The sequence below is a fragment of the Nipponia nippon genome, unplaced genomic scaffold (genome assembly GCF_047370975.1).
Source record: "Nipponia nippon isolate SJK-2023a ecotype South Korea unplaced genomic scaffold, ASM4737097v1 scaffold_7, whole genome shotgun sequence".
NCBI classification, from domain to species: Eukaryota; Metazoa; Chordata; class Aves; order Pelecaniformes; family Threskiornithidae; genus Nipponia; species Nipponia nippon.
In genome coordinates this window covers 50,107,781-50,118,614 of record NW_028262391.1, presented here as the reverse complement: position 1 = coordinate 50,118,614, position 10,834 = coordinate 50,107,781, and the positions used below count along the sequence as shown (strand labels likewise).

The 10,834-nt window shown below is 49.3% G+C and overlaps 1 protein-coding gene across 1 annotated transcript; it reads left to right on the top strand.

Moving 5' to 3' along the window:
• The first annotated feature begins 6,616 nt into the window (after positions 1 to 6,616).
• HSBP1 (heat shock factor binding protein 1) lies at positions 6,617 to 9,665 on the top strand. Its single transcript, XM_087740644.1, has 4 exons — positions 6,617 to 6,771; positions 7,578 to 7,644; positions 7,835 to 7,954; positions 9,402 to 9,665. The coding sequence occupies exons 1-3, from the start codon at positions 6,727 to 6,729 to the stop codon at positions 7,951 to 7,953; spliced, it is 231 nt and encodes a 76-aa protein (XP_087596770.1). The 5' UTR covers positions 6,617 to 6,726; the 3' UTR covers position 7,954; positions 9,402 to 9,665.
• Positions 9,666 to 10,834: the final 1,169 nt, after the last annotated feature.

Genomic DNA, 10,834 nt, shown 5'->3' with positions numbered 1-10,834 from the left:
TCAGTACACAATAACCAAGCCATGTAAACACCGACTCACTGTAGCAAACACTACACATCAAGGTTATCCCCCTAGATCTCCAGCCGACCCGGGCTTTATACCCCCAGCAGTAGGTGTGTCATGTTATAAGGGGTGGAGACAAGGGAGGGTCGACCCTTAACTCTTTCCGTACAGCACGTGATCTTCCGGTCGCCAGCCCTTATCTTTACTACATTTCCCCCTCCCTTAGCTCCAGTAGTTCTGGATCTTGCTGGGGAAGCTGCATGTAAAATAATCGATATATGGTAAGACTTATACAGACACGCATCCGTTACGTTCATAGATTTTGCCCAGTCCAGCCAGTAGTTCGTCGCGGCTCCCTCATTACTCCCCCACACCATCAGGATGCATAGGGAAATGGTAACCTGTCAAGATAAGACTCAATAGATTGATTAATGTCTATACGGTCGAATATTTCGACTGGGTACCCATTCTAGCGTCCCTTTCTCGGTTTGCACACACGCATACCCACGTCCCAAGCAACGGAGGGAATAAGGGCCCCCCATTCACGGGTTTGCAGGTCCCGTACTTGAACCAAAGGGTAAGGCCCTTCGTTCTCATCGAGCCGGAAATGTGCCTGGGTTGCAGTCTGGGTTTTATAGGTGTTCCCTCGAATGGTATGATTTAAGGTAATTAGTGCCGTCGTCAACAGACGCTGTGCCCGAAATAAGGGAGGGTCAAGGGGAGGGGGAACCCCTGTTCCTGGGCTTATCTTTTTCCCCTCCCTAAGTCGGTCGAGTAACTCTTTTAATGTGCGGTGCGCGCGTTCTACACAATGCTTTGGCCCGTACTGTTATAGGGAATGCCATGACTCAACTGAATATCCCAGCGCGCGCAAAAGTCCTTTGTCTTCTTGCTGACATATGCCGCTCCATTATCTGTTTTAATTTTTTGTGGGATGCCAAGTTGCGCCATACAGTCCTGCCAATGTAAAATAACTGAGAGAGCATTTTGTTTAGCATGCATAGTCGCTAAAATAACTCCACTGCAGGTATCAACTGTGACATGCAGATACTTACGTGGATTAAAGGGTTCATAAATCGTAACATCAGACTGCCATATTTGGTTGGGCTGCAACCCTCGAGGGTTTACCCCTGCCTCCCAGAGGGGACCTTTGGAACACACAGGACAAGCAGCAATCACAGAGCGAGCATCTTGCAAACGTAATGCCAGCGAGCCTAGCTAAACCGCGAGCTCCACAGTGGAGGAGCTCATGCAGGCGGAAAGCTCGCCTTAGGTTAGAAGTTTCTTCAACCGCCAGTACGCTCTTTGCTAAGCTGTCCGCTATTTCATTCCCAGCAGAAAGAAAACTCGGTATGGAACTATGACTATTAACATGGATAGGACAGACAGGAGCGGTTCTCATTTGCAGTGCGGTGAGCAACATTCCGGCAATCTCTGACGTTGCCCCAAGTGCCCATCGGCACTTCTTCAGTAACTTATATACATAGCAAGAGTCTGTGATTAGATCCAAGGCCTCTTCGGGCCATTGAGTGAGAGCCATCCATACCGCCTTGGCCTCAAGATACTGCACGGATTGCCCTTGATCTTGATAACTAATGTGGGTCCACTGACCATCCTCCTGCCATGTAACGACAGCTTTCCCAGTAATCGATGACGCGTCGGTAAAACCGGTGCGGCCTCCGGTGGGTTGTTCAACTATGGCACTAGCTGGCAAAAAATGGAGTACCTGGATTATCTCCCCACAGGGGTGTGGTCTTAGACCTTCAATACGACCCGTAAATTCAGCTATCGCCGCTTGCAGGAGCCCCACTTGTGGAAGTACCAACTCCCACTGTGCCAAAGAACAGGGCAATGCGATGACCTCCGGGTCCTTCCCTGTTAAGTGTTGAGTTTGCCTCCGACAGCGGAGAATAAGCTGGGATAATAATGTTGGCCAAGAAATTAAAGCCGTCTTTGGTTTGCCTTGATACAACCAAGCAAAAGGCCAGCCTTTTTCACCATTATTTTGAATTAGTAAACCATGGCCAGCGGTATCGGTCATGTAAATCAGGGCAGTGACCGGTTGTTCAGGTGTAAATCGAGCGAGACCCCAATGCTGGGCCCGCTCCATAATTGTCCTAAGAATCTCCTGATGGTTTCTTGAAAGAGTCCTTGGAGCTAGGGGGGAATCTCCTCCTTTCAGGAGTTGATATAAGGTAGTCATTTCTGCCTCAGATATTGGAATAAAGTTTCTAAGCCACAATAGTTGTCCAATTAATTTTTGTGCCTCATGGAGTGTTGTCACTGTAGTCCGAATTTCAAATGATTGTGCTGTCACGCTTCGTGGCCTCAGTTGAGTACCTAAATACTTTACTGCACGCCCTACCTGTGTTTTCCGAGGCTCAATGTGTAACCCATGTCGCTCCAAACTGACTATCAGCTGCACGCGTGCCTTTTCCAGTAACTCCTCTTGGTTGGACGCCAGTAACACGTCATCCATGTAATGGAAAATGATGACCGTAGGGAAATTTTCTCGAATAGGGCGTATCGCAGCAGCTACAGCAATTTGACACAAGACTGGTGAGTTTTTCATGCCCTGGGGTAACACCTTCCATTGATATCTGGCGCACGGGTGTTGATTGTTAGGCTCAGGAACAGTAAAGGCAAAGCGTACTCTATCTTCTTCATGCAAGGGAACACTAAAAAAGCAATCTCTAATATCTATAACCACTATTTGATAGTCAGGTGGAATCATGGCCGGAGAAGGCGGCCCGCTTGTAGCGGACCCATGTCTTGTATACATGCATTAACTGCGCGTAGATCATGTAGCAGTCGCCACGCTCCCGATTTTTTCTTTATCACGAAAATGGGGGTGTTCCAGGGACTTGTAGAGGGTTCGATGTGTCCTGCGTCAAGTTCTCGTTGTACCAATTGTCGAACAGCCGCCCTCTTTTCCTCTGTCAATGGCCACTGCTCTACCCACACTGGTTTATCTGTCAACCAGGTGAGTTTTAATGGGCGGACACAGGCAGTGGCCATTATGATAAATTTGTACGCAGCACTATATTCATCTTCTGCAAGCAACATCGTCCCAAGATGACAATGGGTAACTCAGCAATGACAGGGTTACACCATGCTACTCCTAGCTTGTCCGGATTCCGGATCCTTCAACATAATTTGCATTGGGTTCCTGCTTTGATGCGAGGTCTGCATGCCTCCCACGCCTTGCAGCGAACCTCTCGGTTTGAGTGGCCAATCATCTGGCCATAGATGTGATGGGATTACTGTAACATCCGCTCCTGTATCTAAAAGGGCTCTTAACACGAGGCGTGGTGTTCCCCCAACGCTGGGAGCCATGGGGTAACTATAATATCTACTTCTGGTCGTGTGGTCATGTTTAGGGTGAGTGCCACATACGGCGAGGCTCTATCCCCAGCCTCCTCTATTGCGCGCTCCCATCTCCCCAAGGCAGCTGAGTTGGATATTGCATCATTGGGACCGCAGGCGACTGTGCTGGTCCCGGGGAAGGAGAGACTCCCTGTGCCATACATTGCGCTGCTGTCGTCGGGCCTGCTGAGCTGATCACTGGGGCAGGTGGGGATGGCACGGCCCTCAGCCATCCCCTCTTCTCGTTTCCCCAGCCCGGTCTCCTTTGCTGACTCCCCGATTTGCACTGTCGAGCTCTGTGGCCTAGTCGCCCACAGCGCCAGCATCGTAGGTCTCTCTTTCCTTCCCCTGTTCCGGGGGTGTTTATTTTTGAAGGGCATTGTCGCGCCATGTGTCCTTGCCCCCCACACCTATGGCACATAAGTCGTGCGCCGCGGCAGGCCGCATGGACTGCGGCCACTACCGGTTGCATACTTTGCGCCTGTTCCTGTTCCAGCACATAACGAATCATCTGTGAAAGCGTGGTCCCTATGGGTAACTGTCTTAGCAACACTGCAGTTTGTGGGTTTGCTTGCGTACGTGCACAGTCAAGCAATATTGCCTCCTTAGCCTGCTCAGGAAGTCGAGCAACCTGGAGCGCCGCTTGCAGCCGGTCTAAAAACTTTGTGAAGGGCTCACTTAACGATTGCCGTATTTGGACCCATGGAGGCTCCCTTTTATCAAGGGCTGCGATGATGCGTATTGCTTCCTGGGCAGCTTTCGAAGATGCAGCAAAATCGCGCCCCGCATTCGCTGAGCCTGTGCCTGAGGAGTTGCGAACTGCCCTTCACCCATCAGCTGCTCTAAAGTCACTCCTGCCATGGGATGGTTGGCCTGTTGCGCCTCAATAACAACTTGGGTGCACCGATTCCTCCACTCCTCCCTAAACAATACCATCATCGAGGGGGTCAATACGGCCCGCATCAACTGAATGATATCAAAAGGTGCAAGCGGCGTTGCAAAAACACAGTCTAATAGGACTTGGGTCTCTGGGGAATTTAATCCATGACTTTTCACCGTTGTGACCAATTCTTTCACCAACTTTGCATCTAACGGTTGCCACTCATATCCTCCACCTGGGGCTGCTCGGATAGGAAATGCTTGAATCGGAGGGGCCTGGAATCGCACTCCTTCCAAGACACAATTTTTTGCAATCATCTGCCAATCTGTCCCGTTTGCCCTCTCTTTCGGCATTCCCCCTGGCATAAGACTTTCCGCATTTGCCACCACCCCTCTCAATCGGCTGATCAATGCCTCGAGTTCCCTTGAAACCTCGTTAGTCCGTCTCGGAAGCGGGGGCGGATGAGCAACAATCGAGGATCCTCGTCACCCCCTTCGCCCTCACTGCTATCAGAGCTCATGGGGTAATCGTGTACAGGCTCCCTCCACTGTGAGGGAATACCAGTTTGATTTCCCATTGCCCTAGGGATAGGGGTTCCCTCTGGTGGCTCAGGTATCACTGACAGTGCCGGGGGAGCCCTACCACCCCCTCGATGTCCTGCGCTCCGCTCTCTGTGTGTCCAGCACTCGTCGATCACTGGGATACAATGGGGCGTCCTCAGGTGTTTTGCCTTCTTTTTCTCCTTCCCGCCATCTTCCTTCACGTAGTTCACGATACTGCTGGGATCCCACATCAGCCCCCGGGACCCAATCCAGCAACCTATCAGTCAGCTCCCTTTCCACACATTGTTGCAACTCGCCCCAGGGGTATTGAGGAAGTGGTAGATCCACCGGTGCAGGAGGTGCCGAAGGTTCCGTGGGCGGCCGCTCTAAACTCCCCACTTGTATCGGGAACACCTTTCCCGACTCCTTTGTTCCCGCTGCGCCATAGTCTCCCTGCACCTCCCCTTCCTCCGTTGGCTCAGCCCCCAGTAACAACGGTTCCGTCTGTGTCCCACAGGCCACTCCTTCCCAGCCAGCCTGTGTCCCCTCCGAAACTAAACTTGTTGGCTTTTCGTTCCCAGGAGATTCCTGCCCCATCAGCACACCACGTGCAGCAGGTCGGCGCCGCCTTGCCGCAAACCCCCGCTTGAGCACCGTTGTCGTTACCGACTTTAGTACCTTTATGAGTTCCGCGAGCTCCATCGCTGTTGCCTGATCACGTCGGGGTCACCACTGTGTAGCAAACACTACACATCAAGGTTATCCCCCTAGATCTCCAGCCGACCCGGGCTTTATACCCCCAGCAGTAGGTGTGTCATGTTATAAGGGGTGGAGACAAGGGAGGGTCGACCCTTAACTCTTTCCGTACAGCACGTGATCTTCCGGTCGCCAGCCCTTATCTTTACTACAACTCACCTCACAAACGAAAACTACAAATGAGTAGTTTGGGCCTAAAAAGCCTACAACCTTACACTTAGAAAATGCTTATCCCGCGTCCATCCCCACCGCGAAAATCCAGCCTACGAAGCTTTACAGGATCTTAAAGACCATGTCACTAATCCGTAGCAGACATGAATTTAATCTAATGCATGCAAGTGTGTTACTTGTACTTTCTTTCATGCAGACAATATGCCACAATAATGTATTCCCTCTAATCATCAATCCACTTACACAACGCTCCCGACTGCCGGCACTAATCCCTAATGCCGCCCTTCCTGCGGCGAGCCCCTTCCGAAGCCGGATCACCTGCACGCGTTTGCCGGCCGGCCTGAACTGCCCGTTCCCTTTTAAGTTAAACGATAAAAAGGGAGACGGCCTCCTCAGGCAGCACCGTTTCTCAGGCGAGAAGAAAACATTTGTGATCTTCCCCAGCTTGCAAAGTTATTTTTTAAGAGCATAAGTGAAACTATTAAAGCTCACTGTGAGGAAAGCTTTTATTCGAAGTGTATGATTACATGTAAGCTTAATGCTCTGGGGGGAAAAAAAAAAAGATGTTTTAAGATGTTTTAATGCCTGCCCTTCCCACGCAGCTCTGCCAGGGCTCTGCCAGGGCTCTCGCCTCCTCCGCCGAGGCAGCATCTATGGGGGAGGCGCACAAGCCCCGTACTTTTCACACCCTGCTGCCGGGGGGCCGAGGACGGCCGTGAAGGGGAAGAGGCCGGAGTCCGCGGCCCCCAGTGCCGTGGGCAGCCTGGCAAGGGCGGCCTGGAGACGGGGCTTTCGGCGGGTGTTCCCGGCCACCGCCCGGCGCTCCCCGGCCCTCCCCTCGCCCCGCAGGCCGCGGGGCGGCGCGGACTACACTTCCCAGCATGCCCCGCGCCCCGCCGCCTCTCGCGAGAGGTGGCGGAGGCGGAAGTCGCCGGGCGCGGCCCGGAAGCGCCGCTGCTGTGGAGACTGGAGACCGGAGCCGGGACTCGGGCGCCCGCCGAGCCGACCATGGCCGAGACCGACCCGAAGACGGTGCAGGACCTCACCGCCGTGGTGAGGCCGCCGGGGCCGGGTCCACCGCCTCGGGGGGAGCGGGGCGCGCCGCCCCGGGGCGGCCGCCGAGCGCGGGGCGGGCGGGCCGCGGCCTCCCTCAGGAGAGGCCCCCGCGGGAGAGGGTAGAGGCCGCCGGCCTCGCCCCGTTCGCCAGCCCTGGCGTTACCTCCTGGGGCCCGGCCCGGCGCTGCCGCACGCTGTCGGAGGGGCTGCTGGGCTTGTGCTGCTGCCTGGGCCTTTTTTCCCGGGTGTTAGGACAAACTGCCTCCACTGCGGCGTTGTTTCTGCCGCGTCCCCCGGGGGCGCAGCTGCACTCATGTTCGCTGTCGCAGCACCAAGGCCACTCGCTTACCTGAAGTGCTCCGCTAGTGCCGGTGCCGGGCTGGCCCGGCCGCGCTGGCAGCTGGGGCTCCTTGCGCAAGGAGCAGTTCTCTGTGTCTGGGAGGGGTATGGTTAAGAGCGAGGGTTTGGAAGTGTGGAGGGAAAGGCTGCTACTCTGCCATCAAGCATGTGTCATCGTGTGATTGGCATAAGATGCTGGAAGCAGCTGTTGTGGGTTTAGTCCTGGTTGTGCAACGCAGGCATTTTCCAGGTGTTAAAATTGTTTACTGTGGGCCTCAGTTCTCCTGCGTGTACGTTCATATATATGTAACAATATGATACTTAAATATGGAATTATATTGCAGAGTTTGTGCACAGTTGAGCTCAACAATGAAAGAAGACATTGTACTTGCCTTATTACACGAGATTAAATACTGTAGCAATCTCTTTAGTGAAAGCCGACTTCTTTTTTTCCTTTCTATTAGGTGCAGACATTGCTTCAGCAAATGCAGGACAAATTTCAAACCATGTCTGACCAAATAATTGGAAGAAATATCCTTTTTTAAAGTCAGATAGGTGCTATACGCTACAAATGCACAAGTATTTTAAAATATATTTGCCAGTGGGATTTGTAAGATAAATTTAAAGTGACCATAAGAGTTTGAGCGAAGCTGTAATAAAAAACAAACAAAAAACCCCAACCACTACTGGATTGCAATCGTATTCCTTAACTCCTTTGAACTTGATGACATGAGCTGTCGCATAGATGACCTGGAGAAGAACATAGCAGACCTCATGACGCAAGCAGGAGTGGAAGAATTGGAAGGCGAGAACAAGACCCCTGCTACTAACAAGAGTTAAAGTGAGACAATTGCTTGCTAGCCTTGAAACAAATCCTCAGGTCTCTTGAAATTACTGACTCTAAAGTAGATGGACTTTTTCCTTTGATTTGTAAGGGAGTCTGAAATTCGTGCAGAGCAGCTCTGTACATTATAATACAAGAAGTTTTAAGAAGCTCTCAGCAGGCTCCTAGTAGCCTCTTCCCCAAGAATGTTTTCCTCACCAGTGCTGGGAGGAGAGTTACTTTCTTCATGTTTAGTTAGTTTTGAGGAAGTGCAATAGCTGTACTCGTCCTCTGTTACACAGTCACTCTGGTACTCTTAGTAAGGACTGGAATGACTGTCTTTGCCGCATGGGAAGGAGAAGAGGTGGGGAAAAAATACCAGTAGCAACGCGAGCTGTTCGCTTCCCCTCCTTCATCATATTGGAGCCTTCTGAAAAGGACCATAATCTCATGCACGTTACCAACATTCGCTCCGATTTCCACAGCTAGAAAGCTAGCGTGAGCGTGGTGCTGCTCTTCCGTCTTCCGCTGCATCCTGTAGGCTTCAGCACCCGCTGAGCTCCTAAAGACTGTAGGCTTGCCGCTGCGCAGGGGGGGCTAGCGAGTGAGTTACTGCCGGTCAGCTCTAGGTCCCTCCTGCGTACGTCAGGAGCTTGCTGGGAGTACGTGACTTGCACGTACTGCTGCGAAGCAGCGGGTCCTGACTCGGACAGCGTGAGACAACGTTCAGACAGGAGGCAAGGCGTATTCTAGGGCAACGCTCCCTGGAAAAAGAAATTTCTTATTGCAAGATAAATGTGATGATGTTATATACTTGTCTTACATAATTTCTTAATTGATAACCTGCCCCTGTGTTACACAAAAGCATTGGAGAGTAGATGTTTCATCCACTTGGCAAGCAGTAGTTCAAAATCTAGAGCAAAAACGTAAATAAATTCAGGTGATCAGGTAGCACCACACGCAGCGTTTACAGCCACTGCTAAAGGCATCTGAGCAGACGAGGGCAATGCAAGGGTGCCAAAACTGTTACAGCATAAACAACGGTGTGTGTGTGGTGCTTAATTATAATATATAAGCAGTAAGATTTCACTTCAGTTTGTATAGAATTTGATTTTTGTAATCCATGGAAGGCACCTGGTAAATAAACTACTAGACGTATCATGTTAATTAACTTTTTTTGTTTAAGGTGGCTAAGTAGGACATGTCTCAGCCTCCCTTAGGCTTCAAATTCTGAGGTGACGTCTAGAGTACTATGCAGCCCGTATAATAGGCAGGTGTGTTTGAAACAGGTATACGTCTTGCCTGTTAAGGTACCTATTCTTTGTGATACTTTAACAGAAATACAAATTATTATGGGCTTCATTGTCCCCAGTGCCTGAACCCCACAAATGACAATTTCTGATGAGCATGATTCTCTTAATTCTTCTCAGTAATATATTTTTTTTTAATTATTTTTCCCCAACAGGTTGCCAATAACTTAAGATGAATCCTGGAAGACGACTTTTTTTTTTTTTTGTACAAATCCTTGGAATTACAGAACAGCTTTTTGCAACTACTGTGTGTAAAAGCATTTTTATATTGTTACAGAGCTTGCATTCCTAATGTATATTGTATAGTTAGGGATAGGTTAGTTTACATTTTGATTTGTGTACTGTAATTTCACTTTTTGAATTCTTGTTATGAGGATCAATTAGTTGTGTTATTAAAACACAGGTCTTACGGATCTCAACTACTGGGTGAATTTTTTTGTGAAGTCACTTTTTTCTCTTTCCTATACTTTTTCTAGACATTTCATTTTTGATAGCTAAACATCTAGTGACTCCCATCCAATGGAAACCTTAACTTGTCCTGCGTAACTTTGTGGAGTGAAGCAGAAGATTGAATCTTAGCATTAATCTTAGCTCTAAGCATCAGTCACTCAACTAGTTGAGGACTATGTGTTGTTTTCTCATAAATGTAATACGGTGATTTTGGAAACATAAGACCCTGAAGGTGGAAGTCATGTCTCCTGCTCCCGGTATTACCTTACCTGTGCGCTCCTAGAACACAAACCAGACAGAGAGATGTACCATTAGAGACAGCTGTAGACAGTTGAGCAACCACTGCCATTCAAATCTGTTCTATTTAGACAGACAAGGAACTATAAACTATGAAAAATCGCACTATGGGATGTAAGCTTTTTAACACTGTAAAGCTCTACTTTGAAAGTGACTGTCATTTAGCATCACCTTTGAACAATAATTCTGATTAAAACCATGATACTGGGCAGAATAGGGATGGGATTGCGGGAGCGTCTGTATGTGGTCTTTCAGTTTAAGTCACTGGCTCGTCATACAAAACAGTTTGCTAACAAAGCAATGACATATTGAGTAACAAAAAAGGAGAGAACCCAGTTAGAATTATAAAGCCTTGCTTCTCTTTGAATAACAACTAGCCGGAACTCTTCAAAATATCTGGTTTAGAAAGGTGTTTGCTTTTATAATCATATCCTCGTTTACGGGCCTGGAGTTTAATGGATTACATTAGAGTATTTTGGCGATGAGAAGTGTATTTAGAAGAGTCTGTACTATGTCACTTGTGAAGAAAAATGACCGATGTCGGCTATTACTGACAATCATTGCAATGCTCCTCCAGCTTGAAATATAAATTTAAAAAAGCACAAGTGGCAGTCAGCAGTTATATGTGACCGCACTTAAGACTGCTCTTTGAACGCCACCAGGTTAGCACCTGTGTATTATGAAGGCAATATGACAGGTCATTTTTCAAAACCGAGGGGAAATTGTAATAAAAGCTCATAATAATAGGGGAATTTTGTGAACATAGGAAATGTATCAATATACCTTGTAATACCAGCCTTAGGCTCTTTGTAATGTCATTTAAAAAATCTAATAAATGATT